This window comes from Eschscholzia californica, unplaced genomic scaffold (assembly GCF_041429995.1).
Source record: "Eschscholzia californica isolate CP2 unplaced genomic scaffold, dmEscCali1.0.p SCAF_6, whole genome shotgun sequence".
Classification (NCBI taxonomy): Eukaryota; Viridiplantae; Streptophyta; class Magnoliopsida; order Ranunculales; family Papaveraceae; genus Eschscholzia; species Eschscholzia californica.
Window position 1 is genome coordinate 24,908,689 of NW_028238483.1, and position 25,930 is coordinate 24,934,618.

At 34.9% G+C, this 25,930-nt stretch overlaps 2 protein-coding genes across 5 annotated transcripts; one reads left to right on the top strand and one right to left on the bottom strand.

Moving 5' to 3' along the window:
- Positions 1-13,034: 13,034 nt before the first annotated feature.
- LOC147532819 (uncharacterized) lies at positions 13,035-15,501 on the top strand. The gene is made up of 4 exons (XM_086646942.1): positions 13,035-13,265; positions 13,426-13,788; positions 13,874-14,031; positions 14,933-15,501. Exons 2-4 carry the CDS (start codon positions 13,530-13,532, stop codon positions 15,077-15,079), a joined length of 564 nt encoding a protein of 187 aa, XP_086503068.1. The 5' UTR covers positions 13,035-13,265; positions 13,426-13,529; the 3' UTR covers positions 15,080-15,501.
- Positions 15,502-15,864: 363 nt separating this feature from the next.
- Positions 15,865-25,768, bottom strand: LOC147532820 (UDP-glycosyltransferase TURAN-like). 4 transcript variants are annotated; one of them, XM_086646938.1, is made up of 17 exons: positions 25,551-25,768; positions 25,330-25,440; positions 23,020-23,053; positions 22,006-22,061; positions 21,750-21,890; positions 20,034-20,182; positions 19,860-19,949; positions 19,687-19,753; positions 19,538-19,601; positions 19,341-19,455; positions 18,499-18,662; positions 18,291-18,401; positions 18,143-18,204; positions 17,967-18,019; positions 17,771-17,846; positions 17,259-17,387; positions 15,865-16,288 (listed from the first exon to the last, which is right to left on the bottom strand). In XM_086646938.1, the coding sequence occupies exons 2-17, from the start codon at positions 25,423-25,425 to the stop codon at positions 16,241-16,243; spliced, it is 1,455 nt and encodes a 484-aa protein (XP_086503064.1). In that variant the 5' UTR covers positions 25,426-25,440; positions 25,551-25,768; the 3' UTR covers positions 15,865-16,240. The 4 variants fall into 4 exon arrangements, with proteins under 4 accessions (XP_086503064.1, XP_086503067.1, XP_086503065.1 ...); XM_086646941.1 differs by having other exon boundaries at positions 23,398-25,440; positions 25,551-25,604; XM_086646939.1 differs by lacking the exon at positions 21,750-21,890 and having other exon boundaries at positions 25,551-25,719.
- Between the last annotated feature and the right edge of the window lie 162 nt (positions 25,769-25,930).

A 25,930-nucleotide genomic window follows, 5' to 3' on the forward strand; every position in this document is an offset into this window, starting at 1 on the left:
TAAGGCGTAGTTGACCGTGACGTTCTATCTCAAAGGCGTTAGCCAAAAGGGCTACCGCGCCCGTAGACACCTAGTATATTTATATAAGTGCTGGAGGTGCCTTTTTCTTGAATAGTGAAACCAATGAATGAAATTTCGGTAGACATGGACATGGAAATATTTTTGTCATTTGAACCGAAATATTTTACTTAACAAGAGAAACTTAGCGAAACCAGTTAATGAAATTTCAATAGACATAGAAATGAAAATATTTCGGTCATTTCGACCGAAATTTCGCTTGACAAGGCATTGTTAAGAGAAATTTAGTTAACTTTTGGTTTCAATGGAAATTTTGTAGACATGGAAACAAAAAATTTGGGTCATTCCGACAGAAATATCTCAAAATTCTTTGGCTAAAATCTGATACCTGACCGCCTGATGGCCGAGAAACCTGAAAAGTTTGACGAACTTGAACAGGGTTTAGACACTAAATTTTTTAAAATAATCCGTCTGATTAAACATGAAGGCCCAAATCTGCAGAGAGCTAGTTCTACAGCCCGTTCTGTCTGACCCGATGAATGATGTAAGTCTGGTGGGCCCGCCCCAAACCGATTCTCAACTTAGTCATTACCACCAACTTTTGATGGCAGCATCCTTCTCTTTGGTGCCAATGTGATTAGGCTTCCAAACAGGGATTTGTGGTCTTACGCGTTTGAGGGGGTGTTACGGGTGGGGTTGCACCGACCCCCTCAAACTAATTTTTTTTTATAAAATAATGTCCCTAAATAAAAGTTTAGATTTAATAATTTTCATAAGAGAGATATAATTTAATGGTAAACATATTGTACAACAAACTTGAGGGCACAAATTCAATAATCGCCCTCGTTATTTATTTTCTCAACTCATTATTACAATCTCGAAGTACTAATAATAACAACTATTAGTAACAAAAACTAATAGTTGTGAATAAATTATTAGCTTTAGGTTAATTTGTATGCGTAAAGACGAACACGACGTGACTGCTTCCCAAATCAGTTTCTCCCACGTCCTCATCCTCTCTTTTGTGCACCCTCAGATAAGATGAGGATGAAACCTAAACCTCAAACTAAAACATGTGGACATTCATTTGAAAATGGAGGAAATTTTGGCAATGGAACCCCTCCTTTCGCGGCACAATTGAAAATCTGTGTGTCCTTCTCGTCAAAACAGTTAGGGAGAGCGCTCTTGTTTCGAAAATGTTATCCCTCTCTCATTTCCATATCTATTGGTTCTGAGAAGTAAGCAAACCATTGGGCTATATGTTGATATAAGCAAACCATTTCAAGACATTGAGTTTGTAGACGAAATATCTAGTAGACATTTCAAAGCATTTGCTCCATAGACAAAATATCTTGTGGACATTTCAAGATATTGAGTCCATGGACAAAATGTGTGGTGGATATTTTATTGTTATCATTATTATATGAAATACTATATATTTTCAATATTTCAAAAATATATTTTTGGACTATCGTAGACATTCATGAAAAATTGGTAAATATTTATTATTTTAATTATGTTATTATCGTCTTTATCATATGAAATAACATATTTTTACAAAAATATAATTTTGGACTTTCTAGACATCTTGGATATCTTTTTTTTTTGATGAATCATCTTGGATATCTGTGGACATTAATGAATAAGGTAGATATTTATTACTTATTATTATTGTCTTAACATATGAAATACCATATTTTTATAAAAAAATGTATTTTGTACTTTTGTAGACATCCGTGGATATCTGTGGAATGAAATTATCTGGTTGGCTTGCCTTAGGCTATCATTCTTAAAGGAATGATGGGGTTATTTTTGGGAAGGGCGATGTTTTGGGAAATAAGGTGGAAAACACAAGAAATTGAGCCAAACACATCTTTTTCTAACGTTGGCGGTAGTGGCCTGCCAGTCGTCTTTCGATCGAAGACCACCGACGACATCTATATATTTATGTCTCTTCTCTATATCTATCTCCCTCTCTTCTTTCTTTCTCTTTCCATCACTCTCTCTCTCTCTCTCTCTCTATTTCTCCTCCTTCTCTCTATCTTTTTATGTCTCTTCCTTCTCCGCCGAAGTGGAAATCCCCATCGCCAGAACCATTCGTCTGGAAACCAGACGAAGGAGGGGTTCCTTTGTCTGAAGTTCAGACGAAGGTGTCTTCGACTGGATCAGGAAACACCAAATGTAGACAAAACAACCTCGTCTGGTTTGCAGACGACTCTTTGTCTCGAACACCATACGAGGTTGCGGCAAAAGGGCTTTCTCCTTCGGTAAGAATTAAAAAGCGACAAGAGAGAGATGGGGAGGGAGGGGGAAGGAGGGAGAGATAGAGCGAGGGAGAGAGGGAGAGAGAGAGAGAGAGAGAGAGAGAGAGAGAGAGAGAGAGAGAGAGAGAGAGAGAAAAAAGTGGTGGTGGAATTTGCCAGAGTTGGTAGTGGAACTCGCCGGAGTTAATGGTGGAACTAATCAAAGTTGATGGGGTGGAAGTGGAGAGGGAAAAAAAAAAGTGAAAAGACAATATTGGTTGGGTGATGTAGACATCCGTATCTAAATTCAAACAAACTGTTGAAAGAAGTTATAAGAAAATTGTTTGTTCGTTTTAAGACATAACCATCTTCTTTATTACTCAGATAAATATAGACATATCTGTATCTAAATTCGATAAACTATAAATTATCTGATATCATATAAATATCTGATGGATATCAAATCATCACATCTTTGTGCCATAAGTTTGTCGAATCTCCGATAAGGTTATTTAAATTTTAATATTTTTATATATTGGACTTTATTCAATATCTATTTTTTTAGTATAATAATATTATTATCTTTAATTCTTTAATATTGAGGTAGTATATAATTTTTAAAAGAATATGAATATTTATTGAAAAACTAGTAATCAGATACCAGATAGTTATTAGATTGGATACAGTAGTATTTATTTAAGAGGTGCACTGGACAAGTAATTTTGAGTTTGAATTGTTATCTTAAATTTTGGATAAAATTTTCATCATCGAAATAAAAACTACAATAGCGTATTTGATTTTCACATATCTGACCTCTCCCATCAATGAAAGAAGAGAAAACATTCTCTGATTCTAAGGAAAAAAAAAAGAGATTTTAGGAAGAAAACCCAAGAAGATTTTCTCAAAGAAAAACCCCAAGAAGATGTCCTACAAAATCCATCTTGGGGTTTCCCACCTCCAAATTCCAATTAGTAGAGATAGAGAGGATACGAAGAAGGCTTAGGTGCTGTTTGTTTTTTTTATTTTTTCAGATCTGAAATCTGAATTGGACTTCAATTCAAATTTCAGATGTTTGTTTTCAAATTTAAGAAAATCTGAAAATTGGTCTGAATTTGGCCAAGGCCTGAAATGGCTGAAAAAGAGCCAACATTTTTCAGACTTCAAAACAAGTCTGAAAACTAGGTTCAATTGCTGAAATACGACAAATGACGTTTATGCCCCTTAGTATTTGAGAAATTTACGTCCCAACATTAAACACCACACCACCGGCAACGCCACCGCCGGCAAAATCAACAGCACCACCACTGGCAAAACCAACAACACCACCACTGACAAAACCACCACAAACCACACCACGACCACCACACACTGCGGCTACCACCACCACCATCTTCTGAAGACCATGGCTCCATACTAATGGAATAACAAACAGAATCCCCTTCATTTCCAATCGAGTCACCACAATCATCTCTTTCAGTTCTCTTCTTTGAACATGATTCTAGATGTGGTTCACAGATGATAATGGGATAAGTAGGATTTAATGAAACCCTAGTTCTTGATCGATTTGGTGTTGGGAAATGTAGTTATCAACTTCATCTTACGAGGGCTCAACATTCAAACCCTAGTCTGAGTAGAAAGAGAGAGAGAGAGTGAGTCAAAGAGAGAGAGAGTCAGAGAGAGAGAGAGAAGAAGAAGAATAAGAGATAGAGATGAACTTTCTCTCACTAAGATTCCTCCCTCTGATTTATACATGTGTAGTGGAAAATTAATGAGTCCTTCGTAGAGAGGGAGATCCGGCGAAAGCTTTCCAGAGATAGAGCTCCGACGAGATATTTCCGGCGAGATATTTCCATCGGTAGAGAGAGAGAGGGAGGCTGATGTCTGAATTTTTTGAGAAGAGAAAGAATACAATTTTAGGGTTTCTAACATTTTATTTAGATAGGCTTAGGGTCTGTTTGGTGAAATAAATTAAGGAGGGCTATTATAGTCAAAATAGTAATTCAGATTTCATCATTCAGATTTCATCATTCAGATTTCATCATTCAGATTTCATCATTCAGATTTAAAAACAAACACCTAATTTTTAAATATATTCAGATTTTTCAGATTCAGCAAATTCAGTTTAGACATTTCAGATTCAGCAAATTCAGATTCAGATTCAGACTTCTACAAAAAAACAAACACAACCTTACTTTTAGTTTTAGATCCCTCGATGAGGTTTCTATCTTAAAAAAAGTCAAATTGGTGACTTTTTTTTGTCAGAGAAGCTAAAATAGATTCACTGGTGAGAAGATAAAAAACACAACCAGGGTGGAAACCGAGATGGTTAACCATCCAAGATACCAAAATTGGTTTTTTTTGATGATGATGTGAAAATTAGTTGATCCAATTTTATGGAAACCTTTACTGTCCACATAAAAAAGTGTGTGTAGTGCTGGTCTTTTACAAACCCCAACCAGACCCCCTTGACTAGGTCGACTTACTGGGCCTATGTCTTGTTAAAGGCAACCAAGGAAAAGAAAGAGAAAAGAAGAGAAACAGTCTCCTCGTTCACAGGCGGTGGCCTGGCCTGGTTGGTGGTAGGGTGTTGAGGTTGGTGGTATCGGTCGGTTGGGTGTAGTCAGTTGTGATGAAGTGAAGAAGATGAAGATGGAGAGAAGCTAAAAGAAAGAGAGACCCATAACCTCTAGTTTTTCAGAGTAGATGTACTTCTGTTGCAGCAACACCCCTAATGGGATGTAATAGTATTGCATCTATGTGCGTCACTTTGCTCATCAATCACCTTTTATGACTGATCTGTATGAATATATATGGCTAACTACTTCGACGATTCTTTAAAAAAAAAAACTACTTCGACGATTACTTGCTGAAAGAGGCAAATGGAATGTGTTTATAAAGCCTACGCATGTCACTTCTATAAAGTATTGGTCGCTATCTAGTTTTTTTGCTGAATGACATCGACATTTTCCAGGATTTGGTGGACCCCAAGGGGAGAAATAGACTACAATTCAAATGTCTACGTATGAGTTGTGACATTATTCTTCCAACGTATCCCCAATCCTCCTCTTTTAGAACAAAAAACTCTCTAGTGTCTTGGTAACAGAACTAGCTAGGGCCGTCGCTAGCATATTTAGTTCGTACTTGGTCGACCAAGAGTAACTTTAAATGTGTCGACTTGACAAGATTTGTACATATACACTTATGTGGCCCAATCTTATAGTACTTCATATTGATTCACTTTTGTGAATCTCATTATGGTCATATAGTTTGCCCCGTGAGACTAGCTTAATATTTTATTTTTACAAAACACACATAAACATATTATAAGAAAAACAAGATGGAAAAAAGGCAAAACATGATTTCATTCATCGAAAGTTATCCAAGTAATACAAGAAAAAGAATTTCGATACTCTATTCTTCGTAAGGGTTGTAATCAATTTAATCTTCTTCTCTTGATAATCTTATTGCTTAAATCATGTCTGCAAAGAGGACAAGTTAGTTGTCGTTTCACCCACTCGAATAAACAGTTGAAGTGGAAAATATGTGAACATTCTGTAATTCTTCCATCATCTCCATTAATCTCATTAATACATATAGAACACGTAGTTTCTTCTCCATCTATAATCGATACTCTTTTCAGTAATCCTTCAACTTCACTAGGGAAAATTAAACTATTTACTTCATCATCTGAAACACTACTACCATTTCTAGTAGTATTTCTTGATCGGAAATCTCTGTTAACCCTTATTGACATTCTTAATTCTGTTCCAGTAATTGACCTTATACGTAGTAGTACTCCTCTACTTGCTTGTTGATTGTTTGACATTAATCGATTACTCATCTTGGATGGGTTGTTGTTCTTTTCTTCTATTGTTGATCAATGATGAAGATTTCGAACTTTCTTTTATTACTTCTTTTCTCTAAACCTTCTTTTTCTCTCTCTCTCTCGTTTTTCTCACTAACTTGTAGTAAAAGAACTTGGAATTAGGAGAATTGTTTGTGAAAGAAGAGAAGGGGGGGTAGTTCCCTTTATATACGTTTTGGGGAAGAGGAATTTAGAAAGTACTAATTTGGTGTTTCTAAAATTTATTTACTTAGACTAGATAAGTACTAATAATGAACAAGGTTAATCAAATTTCAGGAACAAGTTTAATCAGATTTCAGGATCTTTTTTACAAAAAACTTTCCTTTTCTTTTTTTTACGGTTTCAGACTGTAGACGTCGAAAAACTTTCCTTTTCCGGAAAACATATTATGTTACAGAAGGTGCTAATTTTGAATAATGAAACCCTAGAGATTAGTTCTAGTGAGAGATTCTTTCAGAAAACATACAAAATGTTTTGATTTTGGTTTTTCAAGTTAAGCATATGAGATCACTTAGTAGTATTTCAGAGCCGCTTCTATTGGGTGATCGAAATCAGAGGTATTATTTTGGTTTTTTTGAGGTTCATTGTTGGTATGAAGCTCACTTTGCAGTATGAAAGCCTTCAGCTAACGACCTAATATTCTTGCAGGCATGGGTACCACATTATCTTGTATGGGGAAGAAAGAATTGATGCAACCAGCAGTCCTAATCCAGCGATGCTGAAAATCTAGGGCATAAATTATTTTAGAAAACTTGAACCCAGTGTCCCAGAAGTGGGCAGATTTCATTTTTCTTGTGCATTTTGCCTGTGCTAATGGCATGACATTATGAAATACAGTAATGCGAGGGCCGAGAGCAGATTTTGGCTCTCTTAATATAAATTTGTGTTGGTACTTGTAGGGCCTGACAACTCTAGTTTGCTTTCCATGGATGAAAATTTACGGTTTATATAACAAAACATAGTAATGAGATGAAAAAGAAGATTTCTTATTAATAAAGACTTTCATTTACAAAAAAAAACCCAAGAAATAAAGGAAAATAAAAACTTGAGCTTGCAATCTCATTTTTCATGAATTAGAAGCTAAACTAGTAGATAACACTTAAAAGTCCATCAAGGGAGGCTAATCTCTTCTGCGAAAGTGAAGCATTGTCTACTCCTATCTCGTCGAGGACCTACAAGCAAAAGGAACAATCTTAGATAAACATACAGAAAAGAGGAAGTGCAGTCTCGACTCACTGCAATAAACAGATATTTTGGCTGACATTGTTAGAAAGAAGCCAGATGAAGAGAGTAGGAAGATAAAAAGAACTAAGACACTCTAGAAGTAACCTTTGTCATTTAAATGTCGAATTTGACTTTTTAGATCTTGATGAGGCGTTATATTAGTGGTGGATTAACTGCTAAAGCTATTCATGCTTATAATCAAATAGAAGAATATGAATGTAAACCTGAGAAGATTGCATATTCCGTCGTGATTATCATTTGACGTAAGAAACAAATAGCAGTTGAAGCACAACCGTTTTTATATTTGTTAAAGTCGAAATTGGAAGGGATGATGTGATCTGTATTACTAGTTTAATTTAGGAGTGGTGTAAAACTGGTAATGACATTGAAGCAGAGAAGGTGATTGTTGAAACGAAAGAAGCTCAAATTCAACCAAATCTGTATCCTTATAGTATAGTAATCGATGTGTTATGTCTATAAAGGACTGCATTTTGATAGAAAAAATGGGTATATTTATCTCATCTCCTCACAACTAATGTTACTAGGTTGGGTTTCCATCAACTTAAAAACACACTTTCTGCGACATAGCTCAATTGCTATCGTGTCCGACCCATTAAATGTTGTCCAGTCGTTGGAGGTCGTTTAAGCTCCAATAACTTTACTACTGCTCACAACTCCTGCAGCTAAAGATACTTGAAGAAGAATTGGTGAAAGCTCATCCAAGTCTTCCGTGGAGATATTGGGTGAACCTAATTTAGAAAAATAAGTATCAAAATCTATCTCTCCGCTACTCCGTATGACAAAGGAAAAAATATTGATTCTTACCGTCCCACCTCTGTTTAGATAGGACACAACAACTGCCTATGAGTATGTTTCCGGCAATTATGTTACCATCCCCTGAAATCTTCAACGCCAAGTACATTGGCTATAACTGATAACTACGTTACCGTCCGCTAAAAACTCAAATTCAGATGTAGTACTAAGATTAGAAACAAAAACCAAAATCACATACCCAATCCCATCAAATTTGAATAAGCTCAATTAAGCTATAATTTTCTGAACCTCCATAGAAACTAAACAATATTCATTTTTTAGCTTCTAAAAAACCTCCATAGCTCAATTAAACTATTTGCTTCATCATCTGAAACACTGCTACCATATCTAGATGATGATTTCAAACTTTCTTTTATTACTTCTTCTCTCTAAACCCTCTTTCTCTCTTGAGAAATCCCTCATTTTCCATAACACATTATGAATTATTGTACTACCTAAATATCGCATACGACATTTCCTCATAGTTCATGTAGAAAATGAGGAGGACAAAAGACCTCTCGGCTTTGTCTTGGCCGAAAGATGATCTTACACCTATTTCTAGGTATGGAAAGGATTTTGAGTCAATTTTTTGAATCTCATTATGGTCATATATAGTTTGTCGCGTAAGACTACCTTAATATTTAATGTTTACAAAACACAAAATATGTTATAAAAGAACAAGATGGAAAAAAAAGACTATTCATGATTTCATTAATCCAAAGTTATCCAAGTAATACAAGAAAAATAAAGAAAGAATTTCGATACTCTATTCTTCGTAATGGCAGTAATCAATTTAATCTTCTTCTCTTGATAATCTTATTGCGTAAATCATGTCTGCAAAGAGGACAAGTTAGTTGTCGTTTCGCCCACTCGAATAAACAGTTGAAGTGGAAAATATGTGAGCACTCTGTAATTCTTCCATTATCTCCATTAATCTCATTAATACATATCGAACACGTAGTCTCTTCTCCATCTATAACCAATACCCTTTTCAGTAATCCTTCAACTTCACTAGGTAAGATTAAACTAGTATTTACTTCATCATCTGAAACACTACTACCATATCTAGTACTACTTCTTGATGGGAAATCTCTGTTAACCCTCATTGACATTCTTAATTCTGTTCCAGTAATTGATCTTATACTTAGTAATGTTCCTCCACTTGATTGTTGATTGTTTGACATTAATCGATTACTCATCTTGAATGGGTTGTTGTTCTTTTCTTCTATTGTTGATCAATGATGATGAAGATTTCCAACTTTGTTTTATTACTTCTTCTCTCTAAACCCTCTCTAGGTCTAGTTTTCTCTCACTAACTTCTAAAACAACTTGGAATTAGCAGAATTCTTTGTGAAAGAAAGAGAAGGGGGGAAGTTCCCTTTATATACGTTTTGGGGGAAGAAGAATTTAGAAAGTACTAATTTGGAGTTTCCAGAAGGAAATTTTAGTTACTAAAATTTATTTAGTTTCTAAATAATATAAGTATTTGCTGAGTGAAGAGTTAGGCCGAGTTATTAGGGTTTCTAATTATATTTCTTTGGAAACTATGGAAAGTCAAATTTGGGAGACAACTAGTCATCAAAATCTAACAGGTGATTTTCACGCGGTAAAATAATGGACGTTATTTGACCCCTAGAATTAGATGATGGAAGATTATTTGATCTATCTAGTGCGGGTGCCCTAATAGAACTTTTTTTTTTTTTTTTGATGAGAAAGCCCTAATAGAACTTGATAGATAATGATTGAAGTGAGATATCCTGGTAACCAACTCCTAAATTTTTTTAGTCATATATTAGATGAATCCAAATCGAATTTTGGATTTCCAAATTCATAACTACCCCATTTTGAGCTTGAGTTGATTATTCTCGATCTCTTATGGGGTATGTCAGAACATTCCCAAGTTCACTTGAATCGATTAAGGGGCTGCCAGTGGGTGTGTGGTCCATACGCAAAATGTGCTGGAGACATTTCAAGATATTGAATCTATAGATAAAATGTGTCATGTATATTATTATTATTATTATTATTAGTATCATCTCATCATTGAAGGGCAATGTGTGGGTATTTATTACTTTAGTATTATCATTATTTTCTAGTCATAGGAAATAATATATTTGTATTAATATTTAAAAAATATATTTTTCGACTTTTGTAGACAGTCGTGGATATCTGTGGACATTGATAGACACTTGTAGACATTTGTTATTTTAATATTATCATTATAGTCAAATAATATGAAATGATATTTTTGTAATAACATTTTAAAAATATATTTTTCGACTTTTATGGACACCAGTAAGGCACAAATTTTTCTTTATGAATATTACGCTAGGTTATAGTCATACTTTGATCATTTGGAAATCTTCAAGAAATAAAAATGAATTAAAACTAACAATTGTAATTTCGTGAAGAATGATTGTGGAGATTTTATTGAGTCCTTTGGAGAGGTAATAGTAAATAAAGAGATAATCGTTTTTAAAGAAAGGGATAAATAATGTGAAAGTTTATTGGAAGTGCATGGATAGTTATTTGACTTTTTAAAATATTTATCTTCTAAAGACAGTCGTAAAAAGAAAATTATGGCAATTGTTACATAGATAATAATATAATAATAATATTATAATATAATAATAATAGTAATATAATAATTAATATTACTATTTATTAACTAATTTGATAATTATTATTATTTTTATTCTTCTTTACCGAAATGTCTCCAAGTGTCTTTCATATTTAGAAACATTTGCTTTCCAAAAGCTCTCCAAAGTTCTACTAACCCCATATGTCTATGAAACCAATGTCTTGAAATGTTTATAATTTCATGTCTCAAACGAATAACAAAGACATTGTGAGACATTTGAAATATCTCGATCGAATAACACAGATATTGAGAGACATTAGAAATTAATGTCTCAAATGAGTAACACAGACATTTCAAGACATTTAAAATGTCTCAAACGAATAACAGAGACATTAGCGTGACATTTGAAATGTCCCAAACGAATAACACAGACATTTGGAGATATTTGGAGTCATTTGAAATGTCCCCAACCAATAACACGGACATTGAGGTACATGAAAATGTTCCCCAATAACCTGAACCACTACTAACCCCTTAAACTTTAAGGGGGCTACTAAAAGCAGTCTCAAATGCTATAAGCGGACGTGCTTTTTCTTGACTCCGGTAAGTGATTATTGATCTAAGCTCTCTCTAATCACCCAGTGTTAACTAAACTGATAACGTCTTAACGAAACAGATAACTTCCTCCTCCTCCTCCTCTCTGCTCCTTCTCCTTTCTTAACTAAATTGATAACTTCTTCTTCTTTTCTTCCTCCTTCTCCTCCTAAACAACCTTCCAACCTAAAATATGGGTTCTATGTTTGGTTTCATGATTTTGATTAAAGGGAAGAGTCTCATTTAAATAAAAATCCTGCAAATTTTCGATCTTTGTTATCGAATTGATTCGTAATTCTGTAAATGTGACTCTAGGGTTTCTAGATATGGTTAAGTTCACAATTTTTCATTTGTTATGGTAGACTTTTCAAACGTGAGTTTGAATTTGTTGATTGTTCGGTAAATAAGGGTTCATTGGGTTGTTTTAGGGTTTTGATCATGACTGTCATACAATCTTTTTTGCTTTCTTATCAAAAAGACTTCGATTTAATCAAAGCATGTGTGTTGTTCCACGCGTAGTAAATTTGTTGATTGTTTTGTAGAGGAGCTAGTAACAATTTTTCTTTTTTAATTTAATTCATATTTAATTTGACAACAATCAAAGAAATTAAGGTATTTCATTAATTCATCGAGCGTCGCTTATGTAAATGAAAATCTTTCATATATTCCTGTCAAGGTAGTTCATGTTGTGACGAAATCAAACAATCAAAGAAAAACAATAATCAAAGTAACAATTAACACAAAAATATTTACGTGGTTTGGTTTGTTTAACCTAATCTACATCGAACAAAGACGTGATAATTTCACTATGATAAGAAAAAAAATTACACGATGAATTTGTGAGAATAAATGACATATCCTTAGAATTTTAGTTTATATAGCCACTAAAACCCAAATTCTCACATGAAAAATAATTACATTAGAAATGTTAAGGGTGGATAAATTATAGGGTCCACGGATTTTAGGCCCAAAAAAAAATTCAAAAAGGGATTAAGGTCTAATCTTCTCAGAAAATAGGATTTTAGTCCTTTTCTCTTTTGGAAGAAATATTGTTGATACATTATGTGTTATGTATGACACATATAAAAAAACTAAAGTAAAGTATGAAACTTTAACAATAAATAACACGTTATTTACGAAACAAAACAAGAATCAATACATAGAAAGACACTGTAACTTTGACATCTAGACATACTTTAACTATACTAAATGTGTTTTGTTGTAGAAATATACATAATTTATACTAAATAACGTGTATATTGCGAAACAGATAGTAAGTTTGAAATCAATCGAAAAAAATCTAAGAAAAAAAAGAAAGAGAATTTTGGGGATTGGTTTTCAAAAGTGGGTTTTTTTCTTAAATAAAAGGTTATAAGGGGTATTATGATTAAATAGAAATTTTAGAGATTTGTTTTTTCTATATAGATGAGTCAATTTGGACTAAAGATCCATTATAATTATTATTTTGGCTTAAAATCCTATATTAATATTAGGGTGGACTAAATGTGTGTTTAGGGGTAGATTTTTGGACTCAGAACCCAAATATTATAAATTATATTTGGAACGTCATGCAGAGTAGATGAGATTAAAACCAAAAGACAAAAATAGAAGAAGTCCATTTAGTCATTGTACCTACTCTATCATCACTTACTGATGATGGAATATTAAGTGACCCCACTTTCTTTCCTCTCTTCTCACCTTTCTCTTCCTTCCACTGCCTAAATTTAAAGTTATATCAATTCTCAGATAAAATCCATCCCTCCCTCCATCTCTCTCTCTCTCTTTCTAAGGTCTAATAAAACTCTCTTCCTTTTCTTCTTTCTTTTCTATCATACATCTGAAAAATGATCAGCTCCTAGTTCCTTTTCTTTTAAAATTAGAGAGAGAGAGAGAGAGACTGAGAAAGAGAAATCTAGTTTGAGAGCTGGTAAGTTCTTTATCTTTCAAAATTAGATTACTACTACTTGAGATTATGTTATTATTCAAGATATGATACTTGAGCTTTAAGTAGTGAGTGAGTGATTCAGTATTTTAATAACACATATCAGACCTGACCCCTGTTTTTTTTCTTCCTTGCAACTTGTAAGGAAGGAAGGAACTACTACTACTTACTACTACTTTTAGAGAGAGAGAGAGAGAGAGAAAGTAAAAAAGAAAAAGAGAGTGGGTTGTGATCTTAGAGAGAGAGAAAATGGGGAACTGTCAAGCAGCAGAAGCAGCAGCGGTTGTAATACAACATCCTCCAGGAAGAAAAGGAAGTAGAAAAACAGAAAAGATATACAAATCAATGAGTGCTAAAGAAGTAATGAATTCAAATCCAGGACATTACGTTGCCCTAATCGTCACTACTTCACCAACATCTCATAATCCATCATTAAAACGTTTAAAGCTTCTTCGTCCTCATGATACCTTAAATATCGGTCACGTTTATCGTCTCGTTAGTTTTGAAGGTAACAAATTTTATTCTTATTTTCCCCCCTTCAAATTTATATGGTTATTTACTTGCCCTAATTTTCTTTCTTTTTCATTTGACAGAGGTGTTGAAGGAATTTGCTGCTAAGAAATGTGTGAAATTGGGGAAATTGCTTTTTAAGGAGACAACATTTTTGAATGTGGAGGGTTTACACAAGAGAAGAGAAGGAGATTCTAAGAAACAGGCTTCTTCACATATGGAGGATTCTAATTCCCCTAAGGTAAGGATTATTCATATAGTAGTATTATATTTCAAAATAAGATATAATGACCCGAAAAAATAAGTTGACCACAGGCCGAAAGCCCATGTAAATAGAAATATAACACTAGTAATGCTAGACCGGGCCAGGTTCCGTAGTTGGAATTTGGCCCGGCCGAGAGTCATTAATCAAGATATAAATGATGCATGAGGATCCCTATATCACACCCATAATGATTGGCTTTGACTCTAGTCTAGGATGTTTCATTTTATTAACCACATTTTGTGTTTAGTGTATAGTGAGGGTATTTAAATAAATTAAGAAGAGGAATTTAGTGGTTTAGGGTGTCTTTTAGTATATAGGTCTCCGACAGGAGGAATATTATTTTCTTAAGTTTGGCAAACAATCTTTTGCAACATCCAAAAGCACTTCATATCATATGGTGAAAGGGTAGAACCACTATCAAAAGTTGCCCCTATAAATTAGAAGATATATTGGATACTCAATCAACTTTTTGAAAGGAAACAACATAAAGTTTCATCCCTATGGCACCTAATTTCCAACCCCTATGGTGATCAAATGAATCCCCTATATATATATACAAACCCCACAATTTGTACTCGGAGATGACTCAAATGTAGAGTAAATATAGAACATTAGCCGATGCCGGATGAATTATCTCCATTCATATTTTTAGGAATTCGTTTAAAAGTAAATAATGATACAAAAACAAATTACTAAGAAAAAACGTGGAACTCTGTTCAGCCACAGTTCCGGCTAAATCCCGCCCAGTATTGTTGAATCTCACATACTCCCGGGTGAATCCCGACGACAAATTACCACTCTTGCTTTTTATAAATCTTTTTTTTTTTGCTTCAACATTTTTATTCTCATTTGAATGTTAATATTGAGTTCTTGATAGGTAGAAGAACAAGTAGAGGCTCCTATTGATATGGTGAGAAGGAGTAGTAGCAGCAGAGTGGGAACAAGCAGCAGCAGCAGCAGCAGCAAGCAACATCATTACCAGTGGAGACCAGCATTAGATAGCATTTCAGAGATTGGAACTTGAACCCCCCTCTCACCCATAACCCTCTTACCCACTCTAACCCTCTTCTGGGTATTTGGCTCTTCCTTCCAAGTAATCAACCACAGGTCCAAAATCAGATAAAAACCAACCAACTTTCTCATTTAAACGTTTTCATCTACTTTTCTCTGTTTTCTTTTTCTTTTTTGCTATAGGATTGTGATGCAAGAGTTGTGGTTGTTGGCATATGATATGGGTATTGTCCATTAGAAATTCTGATTGTGACCCCACTCCTCCCCTGTAGACTTCTCACATGATAGATTATGACCTAACCCAGCCACATTACCTACTTGTCATGTGGGAGGTTTGTGTCAAATGTGTTCATATAGTAGTACATAAGTACTATTCTGCTTTGTTAATACATTTCCATCTCTATATGAATATATAATGAACAGTTGTTATGTTCATATCACCAGCATTACTATATATTTTGTTTCTCTGCCTACTTGCCTAGGTTTGATGTTGAACAATGATAAAGTGTTACGTATTTTTGGAAAGATCTCTCTACTTTCATGGAAAATGAAACTAAACACTCTCTCCCTAGATCTTGACCGGCCACGCCACCCCGCCGAGATTCAGCCGGGAGACGGGTCGGGCATAGCAACATGACTGCTACTTCCACCCGGCCGAGATTCAGCTGGTTTCTAGACCATGAGAATCAAATAATGTTCAAGCCTTAGCTAGTGTGACTCCTTGGATCCAAGAAACAAGAGAAGCCAGCCAAAGGAAGTTGCCTTTTTCGAGTCAATGCAATCTATAGTTACTGCCAATTTATTTAGACAAAAGGACTTTTTATTGGAGAATACCTCACTTATTATCTTTTAACTGTTCTGAATTTCAACTTTGTTTATATTTTCACAGAATTTTGTCTTCCTTTTTGAGACCTTCAAAAGGATCATATCTGCCTTTCAGCCTATTTAATAATGTATTGCTTTCTCTCTGAATAAAACAGAATCCTATCTTCGATGTGGAGAAAGGAACAAACAATAAATTAAAGGCCCTGCTAAAAGTACCCGACCTTTGTGTTATAAATCGGCAGCTCTACTAGCACCAGTCATTTGATATTGGACTTGTATTTCGAGAATTTCCAACTATTGCCAGGCCATCTTTGAATATACCGTATCTTGGTCTTCACCTTTACACTATTTACTTCCCACTTTGTCGAAGGTCAGTTGCAAGTCCACTAGATATCACCTAGTAAACAAATGTACCACAACCCCATCAGTGTATGCACACAAAAAGTAAAACAAAGATAAACTTCTTTCCTTTCTCACGTCAGAGAACAAAAGTCGACAGTCCAAATTCATCTCATGGGCATTCTAATTCCCTGAACGTAGCTGGAATGCTTATCAGCATTCTGATAGGCTATCAAACATAGGTTGAAGTATGTTGCTTGGTCAAGCATATCTGCGTTAGGCTTTGGATCAAGGTCATGAGCTCCTGGTGAAACTCTCAACTAAAAAGTATGTGCAAGTGTGAGGAAGACCGCAGATCCAAAACACAATTATGGTCCAATTAATTGAAGGTGCATTCAATTAATTAAAGGGAAATTTTATAAGGCCTCCCCAATTTTGTTAAAAGGCCTCCCCATGAACCATTTTACTTGCTAAATTATCCCTAAGGGGAGGCCTTTTAACAAAAATGAGGGGGCCCTATAAAATCTCCCTTAATTAAATAATTGAATCATGATTCGGTAGTTAATTAGCATTCTTCAAAACAAAGGTTTACAAAGAAAAAATGAAAAACGGTGAAAAAATGTGTTTGGTTATGGTGCTATCAGATATAATCTTTCAAACACGGCAGAATTTGAAAATAAGTCTTTTGGTGCTTTGTGTAAAATGTTTCCTGGTTACAATGTTTATAATTCAAAAATCATTTCCATAGATGACTAGATCTTTAGAGTTGAGGACTAGGTTTTCTGAAAATAGAGAATTTCTTCTGACGCTCAATTCGGATCTCGAGTCAGATTTCGTGTCTGAGATTTGAAGAAAAATCAAACACCACCTTAAACTAGATCTCTAGAGTTGAGGACTAAGTTTTTTGAAACGATTTTAGTGCTGATACATAGTTTTGATTGTTTTGGTGAAAGCCCAGTTTTGGACCCCACTCGTAAATTTATTTTATTGTTTTTTTTAAGAGACGGATTTTTAAATAGGTAACTTGCCTCTGTAATAAGTGGCTTGGCATGCTCTTCCCACTCGGTAGACCACCTGGCAGACGATCCTCTTTCCAACACACCGTTCTTCAGCGACTTGAGAGCATTACATTCCCCAGGAAAGCCCTTAAAAAGCATCTACACGAAAATCATAAAACAGAACGATTAATAGAGGTTCATACCAAATTCAAAAGATTGTGCCTTTCAACTTCTCTATCTTTTAATTACTTTTTCAAATGAATCACAAGTGATTGAGTGATAGAAATAAGATTTTAGAGAAATTTCCAGATAAATGAACAACTGAGTACATGTCAAACTAAACTTGTTAGAAACTCTGTTCTAGGATTTTTATTTTCTTCTTCGCCCCGTGATGGCGTGATATATAGAAAATATCAGCTCATCTCAATAACTATTTTGTGGACAAAAAAGCAAGCAAAGCTGCTGAAATGAGCTTTTGTTATCCAGAAGCAATACCGAACTGTTTGAATGAGAATTAGGTACTACAAATGAAAGAAACTTACCAGGAGTTCATCAGCAAGCTCAGAAGATGAAGAAAATAGGAGGCCGTTCTTCCCGACGTTTACAAGCTCTTCAATGCTTTGGCAAAATTAAATAAATAGGAGTACCATGGCCAAGGGATAAAAGGTAAAATTGAACCGACAAACACCGTAAGATTGGCATTCATGTCATAATACGCAGACAAGTAAATAAGCTTACCATGAGTATGAAACAGCACAAACTGGAAGTCCACATCCAAACATATCCACAACCTGAAACCAAGAAATTCTGGAAGAATATGAATTCGTTACTTGTCAAATAGAAAGAAAACCTTAAAACTAATGATTCCATGGTTGATTTTGCTTTAGGCACTCTGAATGAACTTGAAGAACTACCTTCATTGGCAGATCCAGGCCAGATGAAGAAGTATGCAGACAAACACCCAAGTCTGCTGATCCTATAAAATTAGAGAAACTAATCAGCACAAGGCAAGGAAAGTCAATCACTGAGTAAAAGGAGGTCAGAGTCATGCAGAAGGCTAACCTAGCAGTAATGGATAATCTTCAGCAGCTAGCCACATTGTACGGAAAGACACACGTTTGAGCCGTAACCTCTTTATTTTCTCTTCATACTTTTCTTTTTCAGGCCCCTTACCTTCAAAAGTTGTAGCAGTTAAAATATCCAGTCAACAGATTTACAAATCCAAGCAGATTTTTTGTACGGGTCCCAAATAAAAGAAAAAAAGTATTACCAGTAATGATGAATAACAACCTTGGGTAGATGCTATTTTGTCCATCACAGAAATCTTCGTAAGGAACTCTTCTGTTTGAGTCATCCTCATTTAAAATAGCAGCAACTCGCCTATCATACATGAGAGCTGCTTCCAGAAGCATGCCAAAATCTTCATCTGCAGTCCTGAAAAGAAGAGTCAATTTCTAAAATATTCAAGGTAATGCCTTGCTGATACATCATAATATCGTATAATTGATAAGAATTCATTACGTGATTCTCCAACGGTACTAAACTGAACTATGATGATCGTCGAGGCAGTCAATAGATATTAAAACTCGGAAGGGAGCATTGGTTCTAGGCATGATATGTCACTATCGGTTTCATGGCATGCTTAATATTACTCCATGCCTTGTATCGTCCTTTACTACCAATTCTCAAAAATATCAGATGCTATACAACTAAATCACTATAAGAGATTAACAACTATTGCTCTGGAGACATATCATTATGCTGGCATTTAGAAATTAGCAAACAGATGACATGCATGATGAAAAGTAGTATGTTAATTTCAACCAAAAAAACAGAACAGTGTGTCCTTGTGGAAGATTATACTTCTAAAACCCCTTATTTGGTGCTACTCCACAGATTAAGTAGTTATGCAATTGCTCCTTACAAATAATTGCTTTCAGCTGTATTTGTTCAGTACATAATGTTATTATATGTATGAGAATGCTCAGTTCATGTATTATTGTCATGTCAGTAAATGAAAATAGCAGCACTCACTAGAGAAAATTCATACTTGTCAGAATTCATTACTATTATGTCAGAAAGAAAATAAAAGTGCAATAGCTCACCACTCACCAGCTTGTACTACTAACGACAAGGGCCGGCCTACCCTGCTTCAAAACAATCTCTTTGTCAAACTGGGCAGTAAAGAGGTTCTCATTCAACTTATTGTCGTCCATTCCCATGTTTACTGCAAGAAGCATGCGTTACTTTTGACTATTTCAATATCAAATCAACAAGAAATTAACGAGATATATGATTATTAACATTACCAGCTCCAACACAATCAGAAAAGCCAAGAAATTGACTTATATCTTTATTTAACCTGCAAAATAACTACAGGAAATACATAAATCATATTCAGTAGTTCCACAAAAGGAGCATTAGCAATATGAAGGCAACAATGAAACATTTGGTTTACTTTATGCTTCTGCTCAAGTGAAGCGGGATGAAAAAACTCAGGAGGCTGATCATATAAAACTGTTGCTCTACAATTTGAAACACAGAAAATAACATTCGCGATCAGAAAATCAGAGAAGCTTCTTAAGAACCTCATATACAGGAAATAGAGAAGTTGTTATCTGAAACTCTTACTTGATTTCCCAATTCTGAGCTAACTCATGTTGCATTGCTTTCGTAACACATAAAGAACCATCTGCCATCTGTCCATAGCGCTTCTCCAGCCTGAAAAATGCTTTGGGTAAATTATACGCTTGATACAGATAAAAAAAGATAGTAATGTGTTCTAGAAGTTATATTCGTGATTACCAATGGTATACTTTCACAAAAAGGCTACTTCTTCCCAATGATATGCCAAGCAAAGTATATCCGAAATTATGCCAATCGACAATAAATGAAGAACGCCTCAGCCAGCTAGCCCATTTCACAGCAATCAAAGTGGGAACAGAAGGCGGGTTCTACAAAAATGTACAGAAAAGAAAAGTATATATGTACTCACACCCAGAAGTTGGTTAAGAAAATGAAACTAGAAGCTTCAATGTAGTTATCGGGATATGGAAGCACGGTAAGATCATAGGAAAGTGTGGAACACAAAAATGCATAATATGTTGAAAATGATTCAATCAATCCATTGAAAATAAACATAATCTGGATGATATAAAACTAATGCCAGCATGATCACTAATGGATCTCAGTATTCGCGTAAACATAAGCATGATCTGAAGGGAAGACATTAGAACATGTGAATGAGTAAATGTTCAAAAGGTTTCTTAGGCCCATCACACACCAGCCATAGTAAGCCCAAGGATGCAACAACCTATGCCACTACGTCAGTCGGCCCCCAGGGCGACAAACTAGGCCTCGGCTGATCGGCCCCAATGAGCTGTTTGGCTAAAATGACCAATAAGCCCCTAACCGTCAAACAACTAGTTTGGCACGCATTTCATGTCTTTTGTTCTCAAAACAAATATTTCAATGAACAACACTTCAATTCATTTAGTTTTTTACAATAACACATCAATCTAAATTACTATTAATTCAATCATTCAGAAAAAATTTAATATTTCAAGTTCTGTTAATATCTCTCACGTTCTGTTTAGTACTTCTCTCAAAATCAACAAAGTTACTAATTTCTTACCCGTTAGCATGTTAGTTATAATTGCTATCGACATTCGTATTAAGTATGCTGATATGGGATACAGAAAAGTTAGATTTCAGTTATTTTGATCGGATGTTGACGGTTGAGAACGCGCCTAAAGAATAAAATGTGGCACAGTAACCTCCCAGTTGCTGCCATGATAGGTAGTAGAGCTTTAAAATTTAACTGACAGAAGGAGCATAGTAGGGGATCATGCCATGGATAATCTAAATTGTTTGAAGGATAGGGATGATCTGCAACTTAGAGAGCGAAGTTTTATTGATATATTTTGCTTAAAGTCTGTTCAAATACAGTTGAATGATATAAGGTCTACCTTCTATTGCTTCATTATTGTATTTTTATTATTATGTTTTTATTTTCTAAGTGTTCTACTCACTTGGACTTGTCAAATTATTGTTAATAAAAATGAGCGCTATAAGTTTCTTCAAGTACGTGTTCTTCAGAAATTTTAATTTATTGGTTACTTTCGTAAAAAAAAAATTATTTGGTTACTTTATTAGTTAAGTTCAAGTCATTGATTTGTTTTTGATTGAATAAAGTTATTGAGATTGAAGTACTTTTAGTTTTTTAGGTCAAATAATTAGAACTTAATTTGGAGTTTCAGACTCCAGAATTACTTTATGCGGACTACTTGTAGAAAAGGAGAGGAAATTGCAGTCCTAACAACCTCAATAACATTTAAGTAGCTAACTAGGTTCTCCCATAACAAAGTCAGCGTACTTAATTGCTCAGTTACTAACAAACTCAGAAGAAATGTAACCTTCTTTCCAACTTCTTCGATGAAAAAAAAGTTAGCAAACATATTTTCCCTAAAGGTCCTAAATTAAACAGCAAAAATTAATAGCAAGCGGAAAATGTGATCTCACCTGCACTATGAAAACATCAGGAGAAGGTATTTTATAACAGAGATACCAGAAAAGCATAAAAAACTGGATCAATGGTTTAAGCAAAAGAACAAATGGACGCAGTATCTTCGGCAAACTCTGAGGGATTGGAGGCCACTGTCTCTGCCAGCAAGAAATAATAATTGGGAATAAGAAAATAAAAGACTAACAAGGTATGATGATGGACATAATAACAGAAGAAAAAAATTAAGCTGGAAACTGTTGAATGAAAATATACCATTTTATGAATATGAATCGATTGATGCTCAAGAATAGCAGCATGGGGTTCAGAACCTGCCAAGGTATGTTTGAACAGTTGAGAAGAATGAAGTGTGATTTGACTGGAGATAGATGCCGAAACCAAGTCAACTACTGGACCCAACTAAACCAAGAGAACTACAAAAATATCCATAGGAAGTGGAACGTAGCACACGAAAATAGACGCATGTGCATGCACGATATAATGCAAAAACTAAAAACTAACAGAGATGGTTCCTTTTCCTATTTTGCTGACTGATAAAGATTGAACAGCTTAGCAAACCTTTCTGGCCGGCAGTTTCCCGAGCACTGTGTAAGAAGTATAAGAATTTGTATGTAGCTTGGAAGGAAATCAAATTATATAGAACTGAATAATGAAGAGCAGTGTGGTACAGTAGATAAAGAGGTGTTGCAGAGATGATGTGAAGTTCCCATATGAGTACCACAATTAACAACCATGATTGGGACATAATAAACCTTTTAGACTGACATGCAAACTTTTTGAAAGCATCTAGTTGAAAATTAAGTGGAAATTTAAGTTGGCACAGGGACTAGAAAATAGAAGTGGCATCATGTGAAGGATCATAATAGTCCAAGTTTCACCACATATTAACGGATATGACCATAAAAAAGGAAAAGAAAAGAGAACAACGATAGAAAGAAAGAAGCAAGCTGACCCAAACGCAATGAGGAGTCATTAATAGCTATAATATGAAAATGAAGATATAAATTGGTGTATGCCTACACCATATTCATCTACTAGTTGGTTAACATCGCATTATTTGTGTAGCTGTAATACAAGTGTGAATAACGTAAAATATTTAGTTACATAACAATAACCAGACTGTAACACAAAGAAGCCCCAACCATGCATGTTATAGAGAGACAAACATTAAGTGATAATAACATAGAGGTACATTCCAAAAATTCAAGTAAACAATTCATTCTTCACCAGTATAATATATTTGAAATTCCTACGGCTATATAAACTTACCTCCATATGCAACAATATCCACCTCAAGAGATGCCTGCGAGGTGAACGGGAATTTGTCAATATAGTTCCAGAGGAATAAATAAAGTATCAAATGGCAATGAATGAGATGACCAATATGACAAGAAACAACGGACACAACTAGATGTTCCACTTTTAGATTTAAAAAAAATTAAGTTGTCAATGTTTCATTATTTTACTGCCATTTGCTGCATCTTAACAAACATCAAGAAAATGCTACAATAGATTCATTACAAATTTGAGAATGTCATACTGTAAATATTGAAGATAAGACAACCACTTCCTATCTGTATTATCCTATCAACACTTAGTTCAGTCATAAACAGAGATAGTGAGTCATAGTTTGGAGAGAGTGCAAACCTCAATGCAATGGTATATTCATCACCCTTCACGCCAAATACTGCCACAAGTCTATGAACTCAAACAAGGATGAACAAAGATAAATACATTTGACAGACACGATTAAGAACCGCTCTTCCCTCGAATTACAAAGGAAACAGCCCAGATGGTGGGCACAAAGTACAATAGCATAAAGTTGCAATCGTCGCCTCCCAGGTACAAGTGAACTCTCTATATCACAAAAAGAGGTCCTAGTTCTTCCTCTTGCACCAAAAGAGAAAAGTGAAAAACCAGCAGGACCAGCTTGAGGTTATCAAAATCCACCCCACACCTTTATGCCCCTCTTATGAATGGCAACTTGATCCCAGAAGACAAGATGGAGATCCAAGTTTATCTAAATGGTTTAGTGACCACAAACGGCTTGTAGAAAAAACTCCAGATATGCGAAGTGAAAAGACAATGCAACAAAAGATGGTTCAGTGATTTCTCATTTGTTTACACAAAATACATCTACACACAAGAACACCATCCACTTCCCCACCGTTAGTAACTGCCCAGCGACATGAAGGTTTTGTGTCTATAGATTCGAATTACCGTAGTTGTGAGAAGTTTCTAGTGGAAGACACTTTTTTTAGTTGCCCCATGATAAACATGCATGCGAATCCTAGCTTATATCATGTGATCTTATTGTTATTGATGAGAAGTTGTTCACACCGAGCTGGCAATTTCACGGCATTTACCTTTATCCTGTGATGGCACTATCTGTTTTTCGGAAGAAGTCACCTTACAAAGATAGACGTGGTTAGGTCAGCCGTCAGCCTCAAAGCAAAATGAATCCTCAAAATGTGGATGTGACATTATTACATTAATTTTTTCTTTTTTGTGGACCTCCGAAGTTTGTGCCATTGAATGTGACCTCCGAATTTTGTGCAATTGAATGTTATGTTCGATGTGTAACACGGACTCTTCGTTTTAGTGATTTTTTTGTTCTCCAGGCGCATGTTTGTTGGCACTCGCTCATTATTCAATAACAATTTCCATATAATACGGGTGAGATTCCATATAATAATGTGAGTTTTCCATATAGTACCGTGAAATCTTGAAAGTAAACATAATCTTATTTGATGAAACCACAATAGAAACTTCTATTGCAACTCGAGATTCCACACCCTCCCTCATTGCCAAACTAAGGTGAGCCCCATGAGATAGACACCTCCGATGTAATCCACCTTATGAGCGTTCAATCAATTAATCCCCCAAACATGCCAACCCAGGAATCTAAAGCGGAAATGAAGAGTAAGGAGAGAGGGAAAGCCACGAAAGAGAAAGCTATGCTTTCTCTAAATCGTGAAGTGGGCAATGAGTAAAGTTCTACAACTTAAACACTACAAGCAAACTTACCCTCTAACACCCCGCCCTTGTACCCCTTGTGGATACCAAGGCATGTAGTCATATCCATGTTAGATATTTATCAGATACTTAAGAGCTTCACCGAGTACCTTTTTCATGGCCATGCATGAACCAAATACAGCCATAGTTGGTGCTTTTCTCAATGTCTCCAACATTCATTTCATCTAGGTCATATTTGCATTTGTTTGGTTATAAATATTTCCCTCACTTAGATCAAAACTCTCATCCTATAAACCCTCAACAGTTCAACGTCAACCTAAAGCAACAACCTTATCAAATTTTCCCAAATTGCTTTTTATTTATGAAATTATGAATTAAGAATAAAAGAAAACTTAGTTCAATTGCTTAGCCTAACCCTTAAGATATATCGCATAACAATCATATTGGTGAGAATTAGACGACCTAATTAAGTACTTAAATCAAATCTAAATTTAACAACTCAAAAATTGAAGCTTTAGTGTCTAGTTAGGAATTTTTGTTACGGATGAATCAGCATGACCTAAATGATGAACAAAATTGAAGAGAACTGAATTGTAAAAACACCTGACGAGCAAGTGAGAGTGCGTGATACTGCATTCGAGGACTACGACCTAAATCGCCAAGCACAACAACAGCTGCCCTACCTCTTCTTCCTATCATCTCTTGTGTTTTGCCCTAATTCATTGATCATCGTGGAAACATCAACAATCAGAATTTGAACTAGTACAAGGGAAGAACTTTAGAAAGATAAGAAAAGAATGAATGACAAAGAAACCCGTTTATACCTGTCACAGGAAAACCGTTTCCTAAAGATTTGAAATTCTTTATCTTCGATATGTTCTTGAAAGGAAGAGAGAGATCAGTTTTGTTTTTTCTTTTTTCTTTTTTCTTTTTTCTTTTTTCTGTGGCTAGTAAATATAAATCAGCTGAATTTGAATGCGATGAACTGAATTTGCTGAGTAATTTTACAAGCCAATACGTTTTGTTTTCGATCTGAATCACTAGGTTTGAAATTATTTGCCAAATGGGCCCCTAGTTTATCACCATCTTAACGCATAGTCTTCTAGTTTATCGAAAATATCTAGATGATCCACTTTGACCGTTACCGTTCATTTGACTGTTATTTTTGAATTTCTCAGAAATATCCTTATTTTAATTACTTCAC